At 39.6% G+C, this 15,557-nt stretch overlaps 1 protein-coding gene across 1 annotated transcript in view; it reads left to right on the top strand.

Annotated features, from left to right (window-relative positions):
• LOC310953262 (inactive dipeptidyl peptidase 10-like) overlaps positions 1–15,557 on the top strand; it is a gene marked incomplete at both ends in the record, with an annotated part of 178,181 nt that overhangs the window by 132,005 nt on the left and 30,619 nt on the right. Inside the window, 2 exons of the mRNA XM_083922227.1 lie at positions 2,386–2,480; positions 2,833–2,907. Of these exons, the coding sequence (XP_083778353.1) occupies positions 2,386–2,480; positions 2,833–2,907 (170 nt within the window). The remainder of the gene's footprint in view (positions 1–2,385; positions 2,481–2,832; positions 2,908–15,557) is intronic.

Below are 15,557 nucleotides of genomic sequence, written 5' to 3'. Positions count from 1 at the left end.
GTATGCTCTGTCCAAAAATGTAAGGATGTGAGGTGTTTTATACGGACCCATGTTGGCATGGCGGTGGAGGACCCCATTCTGGGTGATTGCCGCGCAAAGGGTGATGTTACCCCCACGTTGCCCCGGGACACTAATAATTGCCCTCTGGCCAATTACATTTCTTCCCCTCCTTCTGACCTTTGAGAGGTTGAACCCTGCCTCGTCTATGTAGATGAACTCATGCTGAATGGCCTCAGCATCCATTTGTAAAACTCTCTAAAATACAGTGAAAGACAAGATTGTGTAGTTCAGCATAGATTTAGTGTACAGTACATTTACATGTAAAAAAAGGTTATGTGTGCAGTATGCAACATCAGAGTGCTAAAGTGAACAATACATACCTCCACATACTCATGCCGCAGCTGTTTGACCCTCTCTGAGTTCCTCTCAAAAGGCACTCGGTACAACTGTTTCATTTGTACCTGATGTGCCTTCAGGATACGAGCTATGGTGGACAGAGAGACCTGATTCACATTATGAAAGATGATTTGGTCTTCAATAATTTTGGCCTGGATTTCACAAAGCCTGATGGCATTATTTGCCAAAACCATATTCACAATCTCCCTCTCCTGCAGGGGTGTGAAAATGGGAGCCCTTCCTCCTTGTTGTACTCGACCCTCAATCCTATGTAGAACAAAATACATGTAACCTACTGTAAAATGTCACAGGAAGGGGTATCAAAAGTGCTGATATGGGGTGCATACAGTAAGAAGCTGTAAACAGGTCATTTTTTTTACCTGTTTTCCAGTCTGAATGCCCTTATGACAGATGCCACGGTGAATCTGCTGAGATTTGGCTGGACTCTCAGTCCAGCCTCCCTCAGCGTCAATCCATGGTTCACAACATGGTCCACAAGAGTTGCGCGAATTTCATTGCTTAAAGTTGGACCTCTTCTCCTTTGAGCTTCACCTACTCTTGCTTAAGGTCTTCCTCTTCCTCTTCCTCTTCCTCTTCCTCGGCCACGGCCTCTGGCACGGCCTCTGACTCCTTCTTCTCCTCCTTCTCCGATTCCCCCTCTCATCCTCACTCTTCCTCTTCCTCTTCCTTCCATTTTGGTTAAGCTTGGTGAACTCACCTGCTGCATTTTTATAGTGCTTAAACCTGATTGGTGTGTCTACAATTAAGCAATCTTGTGTTTGCACACCTAATGGCAGTGTTCAATCAACTGGCTCATAGGTGTGGTAATTTTACAGTCAGTGCTTTAGAATTGCAAGGAAGTGACATCTTGATATACTTCTGTGTCTAATGCATAGACGTGTGTGTTAGTGTTTCAAATCACAGTGTGTATTGTTTTGCAAAAAGTGTGAACGGACTCATTGTGCTTACAGTGGTGCAAATCTGGGGCCAAGTTTTGCTCCTTGAGTGTAAGGTTTGATAATTGGGCAACACTTTAGATTTTAGTGTTTATTCAATCCAAAAAAACTGTAAGTAACCGGTCATGTGTGTTGTGTCTGTATGAAAAGGCCCGGACCAGGATCTTCAGAGGGGATCTGTGTTTATTCTAACAAAGAAGGCAAAAATCCTCCATCAATCATTTACTTTTGAGCTCCTGCACAAATTATATGACACAGGAAATTTAGCATACTACGCATTACGTTTAAGCTAGCAGGTAAACTTATAAACATAGTTTGGCGGAAAACATCATTCATAGGGGGGACCCATTGAAATGGATATCCACGTACACAAACTGAGTTTCATACATTCAACATAGAGATGCCCACCATGTCAGGATATAACTATTCACACAGATGTTGTGTAAATATAATACTAGATATTGATGATGTTTACTTGACTGTATTCTGACTTCTTTCTGAGATGGAGGTCCAGATGCCAGCATTGGCATTTCATCCATCAATTATATGCAATATAAATCAAGTAGCCACATAAGTACTGCAAATTTGGCCACCATGTCAAAGCAGATCCACGTGGCTGAGGTTTACATGCACCTGTGGATATCTTAAAGTTGATGGGCTTGTGTAGATAGAGCCTTACAGCGACCTCTTTTGTGAACAAATCACAGTTTTTCCAGCAAAATTATTTCATACAATATAAATATATTGTTTATAAATGTATGACATTACTAATTTATATTTTGTTGGTGTAGACATTTAGAAAACCTATGAACTGCAATATGCTCTGACATACAAAAACATGGCCTTTTAGTCTTTTATTGTGGAATCTGAAACCAGCTTCACAGGGCTTTCTATCAAAAACTATAATCACATAATAATGGAATCTCACAATGCGAATGCTGTCAAATTAGATGAATGGAAAACTCTTTAGAAATATTAAAAAAATAAAATAAAATTACATGCAGTAATTTGGGCATACCTGTTTCTCTCTTAGATGAGGAAATCATCTTTCGCAGCTGGGACGGAGACATTATGAAAGTCAACACACACAGCAACGAGACAGAACTCCTGCTGAAGAACACAACATTTGTAAGTGCTAGCTGATGTCTTTCTTAAAATGTTGTAAAAATCAATCATTTCACTCATCTTCATCAACGTTCATAAAGCTGTATAAAGTCAGAATCAACATGTCGATATCAACAAAAGGTTTAATAATATATATATTTTAAAGAACATTATTTAAGTTATGTAGCATTTTTTTATAGTTTAAAAAAGTGTTATCCTGCTTTCTACTTTCTGATTGTTACTATGGCAACCCGCTTTGCCCTAGGCAGGTATTCTGACCCTGCTAAACTGCTTAAGTATTCTTAGTTTTAGTAGTAATAATTGGTTCATAGTAAAAAAAAAAAAAAATCTCAACCATTTCCCGTTCTTCCCACAGACAACTTTTAAGGCATCAAAGTTTGCAGTTTCTCCAGATCTCAACTTTGTTCTTCTGGGATATGATGTCAAGCAGGTGAGAACCTCTTCATATTCTGGTTGCATGCATTCTGACATTGGTGTTGGGCTTGGGGCTGTCAATACTTGAGGTTTACAGTTCATGGACTAAAATGGAGATGTGAGCTACATACAGATAACTTATCCATCTATTCAGTGTCAGTGAGTTAAGGCCAGCCAGAAGCCAACATGTCAAAATAGAATCTGTTTCTAACCAGTGCGCTGTGAAAATTAGATGGAGGAATAAGGAAAATCGGTGTGCAAAATGTTCTACTGTATGCACAGTGGTGCCTTTGCGAAATATCCGTGTTGCTGTGTTCCATTTTTGTCCAAAAAAACCGATGAATAAAAAAATAAATGCAAGGCAATCGTGGGTCTACTGAGGCCATTCACATCCGAGACACTCTTGCATGCAGGTAGTGTTCACTGGCAGTATCCACACGCTCTCGTTGCTCAAAATGAATAAAGAGATCTGAAGTAAGGTTCAGTGCAGCTCCACATTATTTAATTATATTATATTATATTATTTAATTATTTATTTCTTGGTTGGTCAATTATTCATTTAATTGTTTGTTTATTTATTATTTTTTTGGTTGCTTCCTTTGTCAAACTTACATTACATTTCAACAGGAAGAATTCCACTGAAATTGAGGTCCATTTAAATTATATACAGTAGGCATATTTCCAAGCCCAGAAACCAGGCAAATATGTCAAGTCCATGTTTCATTGCTGTATCAGGTACGTCTGGCACCTCTCCCATTCATTCAAAATTTTCAGCAACTTAAGATCGGTCCAGTCACAACTGTTTATCTCATGGGGGGTGGATTTAAGACAATGACTGACAGAGGAGTGTCATTGATTGAATGAAGTTACAGGATGTAACTTGCATATGGCTCATGAAAGTCATCAGAATTGTCAAACTTCAGAATCGATCAAATATGACTCAAGATTCTGTTACAGGCTAACACCAGACTGACTCCAGTGAACATTGTGCTAATGCACTAGCATTTACACTGAACTGCATGAAATGCTTCACACACAGAAATTAAGATGATAAACCTCTCTTGGCACAAAAGGCAAATTGTGTGAAATACCTTTTTTAAACCAGTTGTTACACAAACAGTTGTCAACCAATGCATCATGCTCATGCGTAGAGCTGGGTAGCACCTCAGGGCTCATTTTTTGGCCCCCTGCTGTACTCCCTGAACACACACGACTGTGTAGCTATTTTCAACTCTATCACAATCATCAATTTTACAAGTCAGCTGTGGTGATCACAGATAACGTCTTGAGGTGCTGGTATCAGGACAACAACCTACTCATCGACAGGTCCTTTTAGCTTGGTGTCCACATCAGCAAAGCCCTGACCCCAGTGCTGGATGCTGACTCAGTGTTAGAAATTAGTAATGTCATAGTGATGTCCCAATGAAGCTTCATGAAGCATAATCATTATTTTCCACTAGATGGAGCTCTCTGTTCAACAAAGGGTTGAAAACACACCATTCATTGAGCCCTTTTGTACTATTTGTTCAGCCCACTAGATAGAGCTCTTGGTTTAAAGAATAGAGCATTTGGTCATCACTAGTAAAAACATTTACTCCCCGTTGAAGTCAAGATGAAGGTACTAAATCATCTTCTCCTAGCAGAAACTTTCCTGCTCCCTGCTGTGAGACACAGCTTCATTCCCAGACTGCTAGCACTAGACTCTTAAACTAGATGAAGCCAGCCAAGTCTCATGGGTGAGGTTCAGCTGGCTCATGAGAGAAGCTGGCAACAGAAAAAAAAACAACTGCATGACTGCACCTGAGTGTCTGGGATGGGGTTTGCTACCAGTCTTGACTCCCAGCAGGTAAGGCTAAGTGCCCACTAGACAACAGACCCTTAATTTACCATCCCAGATTTACTTTTAGAATCTGTTAGTGGGGTCATCATCAACCCCTTCTGCCCCTTATTATTCCTGACCAAATCTGGGACATATCAGACAGTATTACATTATGTAAAGGTTACACATTTATATATATGTGTGCCAAACACAGTTTACAGTACAGCCGCTAGACCATTTGAGCTTCGAGCACAACAATTATGCCATTTACAATTATATTTGAGCCAATTTAGGGCTATTTAGGATCAATTGGTCTTCAATTTCTCACAGAAGTATAAAAAAAACCTCTTTTTGTTTTGTAGCCATCAAACATTGATTTTGTTGGTTGAAATGATAACTGTCTAGCATATTTTACCAGCTGTAGCAAGCTAGTTAATGAATTAATTAATTAACACTAATAAAAACTTTCCAGGTGACTTTATTAATGTCACCTGCTGAAACAAGTTATAATGCTGAAAAAGCTAAAGCTAAATGTCAGACGAAGCCCTGTTCTTGTATTGAAGCCTTCTTAGCCAAATTATTATAGTATTATAAATGAAATATATGTTTAAATCTATCATAACCTCATTTACATGCTCCCTATAGAAAATATAATTAGACAAAGAATACAGTCTGCATTTTTGCCATTCCAAGAGCCGAGGCTTTGAGAATGAGGACTAAATGATGAGTTATATTGGCATTGTGGAAGAGTGACATCTTGGTTAGTGGATGTGCCTGTCCTGAATGGTCTTTTTGTGACATAATTCCATAAAATAACTTGCTGGCTTTGGCTTTGAAAGTAACAAAAATAATCTCAAGTGTTCCTAGTTTCATGGCACTGTATTCCATAAGGGATGATTGCCACTCAGCTTAACTTCTGGCTAGCTACCGTTTTGCTTCAAATTCTGCTTAGTCTCTTCTTTAAGTTGGTATTCAATATATTATCTTATCTCAATGAAATGTACCGAAACAAATGTATATTTAAAAAAAGTTAATTCTGGACACTACCAACTGCCAATTTCTGGCTACATTTCCAGATTACCGACTTTTAGTATGCTGTACAAGTCATTGTGAGGACTTTGACTTTTCCTTCTCAATTCATAGCAGCCATAGAAAGTTTGATATAATAAGATAATGCATATAATTTATTGTTATTCATTGGTAGCCAATAAATCACAGCTGAGAGTATCCTTTTCGAGCATCTGCATTCTGAGCCCCAAACTGTCCCAACATGTCTTACACTTAAATGGCAATACCACAAAACAAACAATTTTTTTCTTTGTAGCCCAGCCACTCCAAGCTTACTACACCATTTAACATGGGGCCTGTTTCACAAAGCAGGTTTAGTGAAAACTCTGAGTCTGTTAACCCTGAAATGAGGGAAACTCTGAGTTTTCCGTTTCACAAAGGGAGGTAACTCAAACCAGAGACAGAGGGGTAACTCTAGCCTGTTTCACAAAGAGAGGTAACTTAACCTCTCGGTCAGTTACCATGGTAACATGCTCTCTGAACCTAACCTGGTCGGGACCAGGTTTTTCTCAGAAAACCTTGAGTTTCTCTCTGTCTCCGCCCTCTTTCAGCCACACACGGTGTTTGATTTCCTCATTCATTCAGTCAGCAGGCGAGTTTTGGCGTAGTATAGTTCCGTCGTCTGTTTTTTCAGAAAATCATTGCAAAAATCAGACATTATGAGTTATATTAGGTGGTGACTATTTCACTACCATGGCGTGTCCTTTTGATAACGAACCCGTGGATGAAGCTGACGCATTACCGCAAAGAGAATTAAATATTCGCCGGGAGATGATTATCAGACCGCGCATAGACGTCCTTAATATACCGCAGCCATAATTACAAAATGAATGAAATGGATCTTTTGAGCAAGTTGAATGTAATTGACTTAGCGTTTCCTAAATATAATCCCAGCTTTTCTTGCAATTCATAGGTTCAAAATATATACCGCTATATAAACTACTCCTATACAGCCTTCTGATCCAGAATATCACCTATAATGCGAGGGGGCTGAATACGCACAACACCCTTTCATGTCACAGTCCATCTCATCCCTCCTTACATTTCCAACATTAACAACCAGTAATGCTCTTATATCACAGCAGATATTGTGTGTTGCGCTGCGTTTTTTTGCAAATGGGAGTTTTTTTTGCAACATATATATGTTGAATAAAAAACAGCCACTTACGGTAATATTTACTTTACCATGTAAAACATGCTCAAAATGAGGCGTCACCATGAGATTGTGCCGATGTTTTACCTGTTTGAATACCTGTATGTTTTTATGTTTCATCTTAAGCTGCTGCCAAGTGCGCTTCTCCCCCGCGGGGTTGCACTTAAATGAAATAAACTAATAGGCTTCCACTCAAGCAGTTTCCCCTGTGATATTACTGTGATTGCAACAGGACTACATTTAAACTTATGTACTGACCCGAGCAGTAATGTTCTCCTGCACCGTCTCCCTCTCTTTTGCTGCTGCAGCGGTGTAAACCTGCTCAAACTCTCCGTATGAGCGCATTAATATTTCCATTCCCAGTTGTAGCGTAGCCCTTCGCTTCCCCGTTGCCATGGTGACTCGTCGAATCAGGGCTCCATTGATGCTGTCTTTTTTTACTTGTGGTGCACGCGCTTAACTCCAGGTCAAACTACTCTTGAGTTGATCAACCTAACGCAAATCTGCTGTTCTGGAACCGAAAACTCAGAGTTTCCTATCTCAGAGTAGATCAACTCAGAGTTCAGGGTTAGACCCAGAGTTTGTTGAACCTGCTTTGTGAAACAGGCCCCAGATCTCAAACTCTACCTCTAATGACATATCATGTTGATAAATGGTCTTTAGGCTGCATTCAGATCGGATGTGATAGTCACAATGAAATCCTAAGAAAAGCTAGTATCAACACTAAAAAACTCAGATGGCCGGCAGGAAAAGGGAGTGTGTGTACACGCAGCTAAAGTAATTTGTCATATTTATACCACTACTATCTTTATTTTTTTTGCAAGAAAGTGTCAGACACTCAGTTAAAAAGAGAAAAAGAAAACAAATCTCTGAGAGGCAGAGATCCAACGTGAGTCCCAATCTACCAAGCAGCACGCCTGAACGAACCCACGTTTATGGAACTCTGCTGATAATAAGTTAAATAAGAAACTTATTAAACACATCAGCGGAGCGGCGCTGTGACAAGCCTATCACAGATGCAGACATCGTCCGCTAATGAGGAAACAGAAAAATTTAATCCGAGCACAGATATTGACGCATATTACTCCTATCATACTCATACTCGGCAATCGTACTTTATCCGTACCGGATACTCGTTTCAGCCGAGCATCTCTAGGATGCAGTCTTATGTTTCTCATGCAGACATTTTGTGCCTGTGGGCAGCTATGGATATTGTTCAGAGGAAGCTTATACTGTGTTTAGGTTCAAGAATTGGCGTAAAGCACACACTTCTTTCAAAGGCCAAAACATAAGTGCTGCACATAAGTTTTCCATTGAAGCATGGTGTGAGTTTAAGCAGAGAAAGCAGAAAGGAGGATCAACAATCGATAAAATGCTTAATAAGGGACATTTGAAGCTGGGATAAGAACAGTCAGGTGACTAACAGAGGAAAGAGGTGCCATAAGCTCTGTATCTGCACTGCCGTGTGCAACAGTTGCCGCTTTGACTTGAAGTTTCCATGTGGAATGAAAATCACTCAGGTCGAGGCATCAAAGCTCCTTAACATTCTTTACTGATGGGGAAGAATTTTGCTTACAGTAGTCGGGTACACAAGCATGCACTGCAGCACTCTAGTCAACATCTACCATCAGCCACGGAAAGGAAATGAAAGTGAAAATAATTAAAAACATGTGGCATTTGGTGAAGAGGCAGAGTTTCTTAGTCAGTTCTGCAGGGGCTGTATCCCGACAACCGCCCGGCATAAGGGAGAGCCTCAATTTTTATCATGGGACTTTCACACAAGATATAATAGAGCATGAGAATGGGCATCATAAACTAATATCATAATGTTCCAGGCCTTTATACACTCTCTAAACTTTGTGGAATCTACTGTTGACCTACTCTACAACTACTACTACCTCCCCCTGAACATACCCTGTACCCCAGCCTCACCCCTCGGAAAAACGGCGACTGCCAAGGGGTTCTAGTCCATCCTCTGAGGACCACAAATAACTGCATACAAGTTTATCCAATAGTTGTTGAGATATTTCACCAGGACCAAAGTAGTGGATAGACAGGGGCATATTTTCTCCCCTAAATATGTCAATAATGAATAAATATTTGTTCATGTGTAACATAAAGCAACTATTATTTTGTCTGGTATTCTCAAACAGTCCAATCTGTTAGTCCTTGTAAAATTGTTTACATACCAACTCATCACATAGTGCCATTTTGTCAGAACCCTTTGGCGTCACGTCAATGCCTTGGATAGCCGAAACAACAAGTGTTAGACTTGTTGTTTTAAACATGGGGGACACCCACATTGTGAACTCACGTTAAACTGGGTTATTAGGTTTAGGCAACAAAACCACTTGGTTAGAAGTGATAGGAATGAGGTTAGGCATAAACGGAAATTATGTCATGAACGGTGCGGGGAAATAACACTGGGAGACTGGACCCAAATGCAGACGTGGACACAGGATAAAAGTACAAACAAAACGTTTAATATAAACGACAAACAAAACGTGAAACAACTACAGAGTAACAGAAATACTAGGTCTAGACGGTCGAAGGAAAACAGGAACGGGGAAACGACGGATGATCAGGGAGTAGGACGAGGAAACAGGAACATGGGAAACTATGGAGAAGACAAAGAGAACAACGATTAATAGAACAAACAACGAGAAGCGCAAAACCCATGAACGAGTAACGGGAGCCAATCCTACGAAGAGTTTACCAGGGGAAGGACAACAACGGTCCGGCGCTGCATGCCTGTCAGCTCACGGTTCTTATAGTCCTTCAGGTGATTAGCGTAATAGGCTGCAGCTGGGGGGACACGCCTAGCGGACCTAAACAACAAAACACAAGGGAGAGACACATGCAGGGAAAAACAGACAGAGGGACACAAACCCTCACAAAAGGGAAAGAGGAGGGTACTGACAGAACCAACTCTTGACGATTGGGTGGGGGTTACTGTCCACTACCCCAACCTACCTCTTAAATGTATGTGCTCTTAATCCTTGAGCACTTGCTCTGAGCAACTAGTATCGCCATAGACAGATTTACTGTAAAACTTGAATGGACATAGATGTTCTCAACCTTAATGAAAATGAGATAATTATGTGTGAGAATGAAGTTACAGATTATCCTGCTGGTATTCTGGGCCCACTTACTCCCAATACCCGCTCTTATGTACAGAACCTTGGAGTAACATTAGATATTGCTTTTAAATTAGCAAAGATTAAGGTCTATCTCCCTCCCAAAGATTTAGAGAGAGTAATCCATGCTTTTATTACCACGTGGCTGGATTACTGTATCTCTTTGTATGTTGGAGTCGACCAGTCATTGCTTCGTCACCTGCAGCTTGTGCAAAACTCAGCTGCTAGTCTCCTGACTGGTAAAAGAAAACGCGACCAAATTACACCAGTTTTGGCATCACTTCACTGGCTCCCTGTCTATGGAATTAGATTTGCGCCAAATGAAAATAAACAAAAATAGGAATTTGAGGGAACATAAAACTAATTAAAAAAGTAAAACGTATAACTTGTCAAATAACTAATCAAATCATTCGTCAAATAGTGTAAAATATTGACATTATTTTGTTTATGGTTCCCTCTGCTTCTCCCTCTAAGCTCAGACCTTTGTGCTGACTCTTGGCTTTGTGGTGTGTCTGCTGCTCTCTCTCTTGTGAATGTTCTCATTCGTCCAGGTCATCATTATCGATAACGATGACGATGACTGCTCTCTCTCGTTTGCGCTCCCTGATTTTTTGTTTGCAGATTTGGTAGGAACCTCTCGGGTGGAAGTGATTTTTTGAGCAGAGCGTCCCCACTGGCTAATTTACTGACACAGCTCAGCTTCTTCTTCTTCTCTCCTTAAGCGTGCCAGCTACCTACACGTAGCCGGGTCACTGAGCTGTGTCAGTCAAAACTGCTTAGCCAATGTAATCTAATGTAAATGTAGCTTAAATATAAATATATGTCCACAATGCATATTTGGTATTTTAACCACCTTTGCTATGTTCTATTCTTAAATATATTGTTTCTACTTGAGTGATGTACCAACTGTGCAAAGACAAATTTAAACACAAAGAAAACCTTGAAATAAGAGAAACCCAGATAGCTGTCATTCACTTCTTCAACATATGTGGACACAAATCGTACATGTGCATTTCTTCTGCGGGATTCTATAATCTCTTGCTTTTAACTTTTTAATTTTCTCATTATATTTAGATTGCTTACTGCCGCAATTAGCTTTATACCACATCATACAAAATAATTACTGTTCACAGATCCTGCATCTAACCTATCAATAACTCTTTGTGTCCTTTGTGTTAGTCTGTTGAGATATGTGATCCAAACATGCAGGAGAGATAAGGGACTGTGGCCTCCAAGGTTTGGATCTAAAGATAGAAACAGGCAGTGCACACAATTCAGGAAAACTCATTAACATTGCAGCATAGAGGGCATTTGTGAGCTACCATCTGTAAGGCAGAGAGGCTCTTTAAAAGATCACAAAGTTGTTGTGATTACAGAGAAGCAGCTGAAAGACTTCTTCTACCATTCATTTTAGCATTTAAAGTAATCTAAAATGGACCCTTGAGTTGACTGTTAATGCAGCAGTCGGACATTACTTTTCAAATGGTTGTGATAAGATGCCAACCAGTGGGGCTTTGCAACAACACGACTTTGTTATTATCAGTCATTGTGCAGCAAAGTTTTGCCTCAGCTTCTATGGGTGTTTTGAGGCCTAATGGTGCAGAAGTGTGAACAACAGAATCTTCTCTTGGCTCCTCCATCGGATCACTTAAATAAACACCTTCATGATTTCTTCCTGCACAGTGGCTTGTAAGGCCTTACCTAATTCAAATGGAAAAACTGAAAATGTCATTTTTGCAACATTTATGTCTAATGCATCCAGCGAAGACTCAACACATTATCATTCAAATTGCATACATCTTGCTCCCTATGTTACAAAGTACGCCGAAGTTACAGGATTATAGCAGTAAATTCTTAATCAATGAGAAAATACTCAGTATTTTTCCTTTGCTACGTACACAGAAATAAATGAGGTAATATATTTATTGAACTACCTCAGTACACATGAGTGGAGCTGGCTGCAACCCCACACTATACTGACAGAGTATATATTGAAGGTAAAAAGAAACACTGCTCCGAACCTACAATATGTACGCTTTGCATCCATTTCCCATGTATTTAGACTGTTAGATGACATACTGTAGACCTAATCAATCATTGGTTTAATTGAATGTAATAACAGCTCTCCCCTCTGACTGCACTGTCTTCTGTAGAAGATACTGAAAAGTTAGATCTTATTCGATACTTTAATAAATATACATTATACAACAAGTAGATCCAGCCAGGGAATGTTATTGGTCAACTACACATGTAGAACGTGCTCAAATCAGCATGACAGCACACTGTCATGCTGATTCATCACTCAAAATATTACATTGTTCTGTATGAGCATTACACTAATAGGTTACTGTATTAATGTACTCATTTATAAGCTAAAATGTATAGAAAAACTATTGTCATAATCTTTAACCTCTTCTTCCCTGAGACCACGTCGGCGGGGGCAATCAGAAAGTATAACAACATCCCCCTCTGCAGCAACATGTAGCTTGCATACAGACACACATGCTGCATACCCACAGAAAGCTAAGAATCTCTTCTACACGCTCATATAAACCATTTGTATGACCAACAAACACAGTTACAACAGCGAGCAATCAAACAATATGAGGCGAAAAAACAGAAATAAGAGCAACACAGACAAATAAAGCTGGCACAGTGGCTGCTCTGATATCAGCAAGATTTCACTGCATCCACTCCAAAGCAGAGTCTCCACACGTTCCAAAAATACTATTTTTATCCCTCTACGACCAAGTTTCACTGATCCAGCAGCCAAATATGACAGAAAACAACAAGCGCATTTGAAAACCAAAACCAGAAATGCTGTCTTACCTTTGCAGTATCACTGTGAAAAGTTTAATCCACAGAAATAAAAACCGCTGAAATGGAAGGACAACATCTCCCAGCATGCTTTGGAGGTTTTTCCGGCTTCTTTGACCTGCTAAGCCCGCTTTTCAAAGGCTCTGATTGGGTCATAGCGCCTGTCCGTCATGTAGTGTAGCTCGTCCTTATCCCTTTGTGATTCGCTAGTCGTGTGGTTTAAGTGAAAAAAACGCTCACAACTTGATTCTATTGGTTCTTACGATTCCAACGAGGTGTCATGCTTCAAGATTGACCAATGTGGACGGAAGATATAGCCCCGCGTAAGGGCAAAGGGGCTCTGTCGCGCTAACGGCGCTAGCGCGCTAACGACGTTAGCGCTGTGACGCACGGTGACGGACTGAGGCTGGCGTGAATACACGGACTGACACTCGCTGTTCTGCTGCTTTTATGCACTTTATCTTCCTGTGGCTGTGCAAGCCAAGGATCTGTGTCTTGTAAATAGTTGTTTGCAGAATATTTTGGCCAGCACTTTGCTATTGCACTTTGTAGTGGCACATTGTTGTTGTTGCTGTTGCTGATTTCCATCATTATTGTTACTATTTTAATTACTATGTCCCTACTATTATTACAGTTATTACAGTTATTGTTGTATTATAGTGAATACAGTAATCTGACCCTTTTGGAGACAAATGTAGTTCTTTTGTAGGGTTTATGTGTGTGTGTAGGGGGTGTATGTGTGTGTGGGGGGGGGGGTCCTATTTATTATAAAAAAATTTTTTTTCAAAAACTGTTTTCTCTTAGATCCAAAATGACATTTAAATTAAATTAAATTAATTTTACAACGTGGTACCTAAGAAATCTCAAATGGCACTAATGGTGCAAAGTTGTGCCAAATCGTGCCAAATATGCCAAACTTGAGGACGCCTATATATTTCTTCAATAAGACCTCTATAATTGTTCCTCTGCTTTATTTCAGCAGCATCAAACTTCTCACAGGTGATGTCCAGATGTTGTTCCATGGCTTTATTGAGTTTTTTGGCTACTGTGGCATTATTTTCAAAGGGATATTTATATAAAATGACAATTTTTTTTGGGCGAGGGAAGAAATTCTTCCATTTTTGCTTTGTTCCATCTGCATTTACTCTGACACACTTGCATAATTAATAGTGCTGCTTACACTTCTGATGCCATCTCACATGTGTAACCTTTATTGTAATACCAAGATAATGCACATAAAGCTTGTAATTACAGAGATATACCCTATTTATTCTGAGCATGTCATTTTCGAGCAGGAACCTCAAAAATGGACTCAGGGAAGAAGAGGTTAAATATATCATTTGTAGTAAAAAAAATATATATGTTTATGCCTAAGCACAATGGAAGTCGACATTTAATTGAGTAATACATTCTTATTTCTTTTTTTTCCTTTTATTTCAGAGGTAAGTTAGAAGATAACCTCAAAAGCTGATGAGCAAAAATACTATTATGAGTATTTGGAAATATTATGAACCAGCAAATTATTCAGTAATTATTATTCATGAAAATAAATCACGAACCACAGTGTAGGAGCTTGGACTAACGCTCTTTGGTATTAGAAATGTTCGGATCATATCAGCAGACACCTCTGTCCTAGCCGCATCACTGTCTTGCCAAATATCATGGTAAAGCACAGCCTCTCATGTAATATTGCTTATTTAATGCAGTGCAGCAATCATATAGCAGTCATTTATGGTAATGATAATAATATTACACAAAAGGGCTTGCACTCCACAAGCCCTTTTTGTTTGTATACACTGACTTCCCCTTGCTATCTGTTAGAAGAGAGTGGCAGCAGTGGCTTTGTTATATAACTGTGTGATACTTTTATGTTTCACAGAAATAGTTATAACAGGAAATTGAACACGTTTTTATTTATCAAACTAAAACACATTGCTGAGTCTGTGTCTAATAGCAGTGACATTGCTTGTTGCAGACCACTCTGTGTTTCTTCCCAGCTGTTTCATTCCATAATTTCAACATCTCGGTGTCAGGGAATAAGCAGGCTTGATAATGACCTATGTGTGCTTGATGGGATGAGACAGCACAGTTTTAGAGGTGCTATCCCCTACAGAGATTGTCAGAGCAGATGTGTTCATCATCAAAGTGACAGCCTGATTCTATGGAGAGTAATGGCCTGCTGCTGCACCACTGTCTCCAGTTGTCTTATGAATTCATCATAATCATGCTATGACTCTCTGCTGTACTATGCTGCTGCGACAAAGGTTACCATATAGCTTATTCTGCTTTATCAGGGTCAGCAGCCTTCTGTGCAGATTATAAAAAAACTCACAGTATGTTGTTTTATCCTTTAGGAAATACATGTCAATGACATGTAAAATAAGCAATGAGTCCTAATTCACTCAATCACCAGCTGCAAAAGCATTAAGGAGATTTGAGAGTAAACAGAAACTGATGGATGAGCAGCATTCTTCTTTGCCAGACTTCTTACTTTCAAATGAATTGAAAATGCCTCCATATATCTCAGAACTACTGACATTACAATTTAGAAACTATTATGTTTGTGTGCTGGTGTTGATTAGTGACTTTACTAGCAAGAACTGCGCTAAACTGGTGTGATCGTTAAAGGTCTAATGAAATGAGAAGTATATGAATGTTCAGGGAGAATGAAT

Source organism: Echiichthys vipera (genome assembly GCF_963691815.1).
Source record: "Echiichthys vipera genome assembly, chromosome: 10".
Classification (NCBI taxonomy): domain Eukaryota; kingdom Metazoa; phylum Chordata; class Actinopteri; order Perciformes; family Trachinidae; genus Echiichthys; species Echiichthys vipera.
The sequence above is the reverse complement of the archived record's forward strand: the minus strand, read 5'-3'. Positions and strand labels throughout refer to the sequence as shown.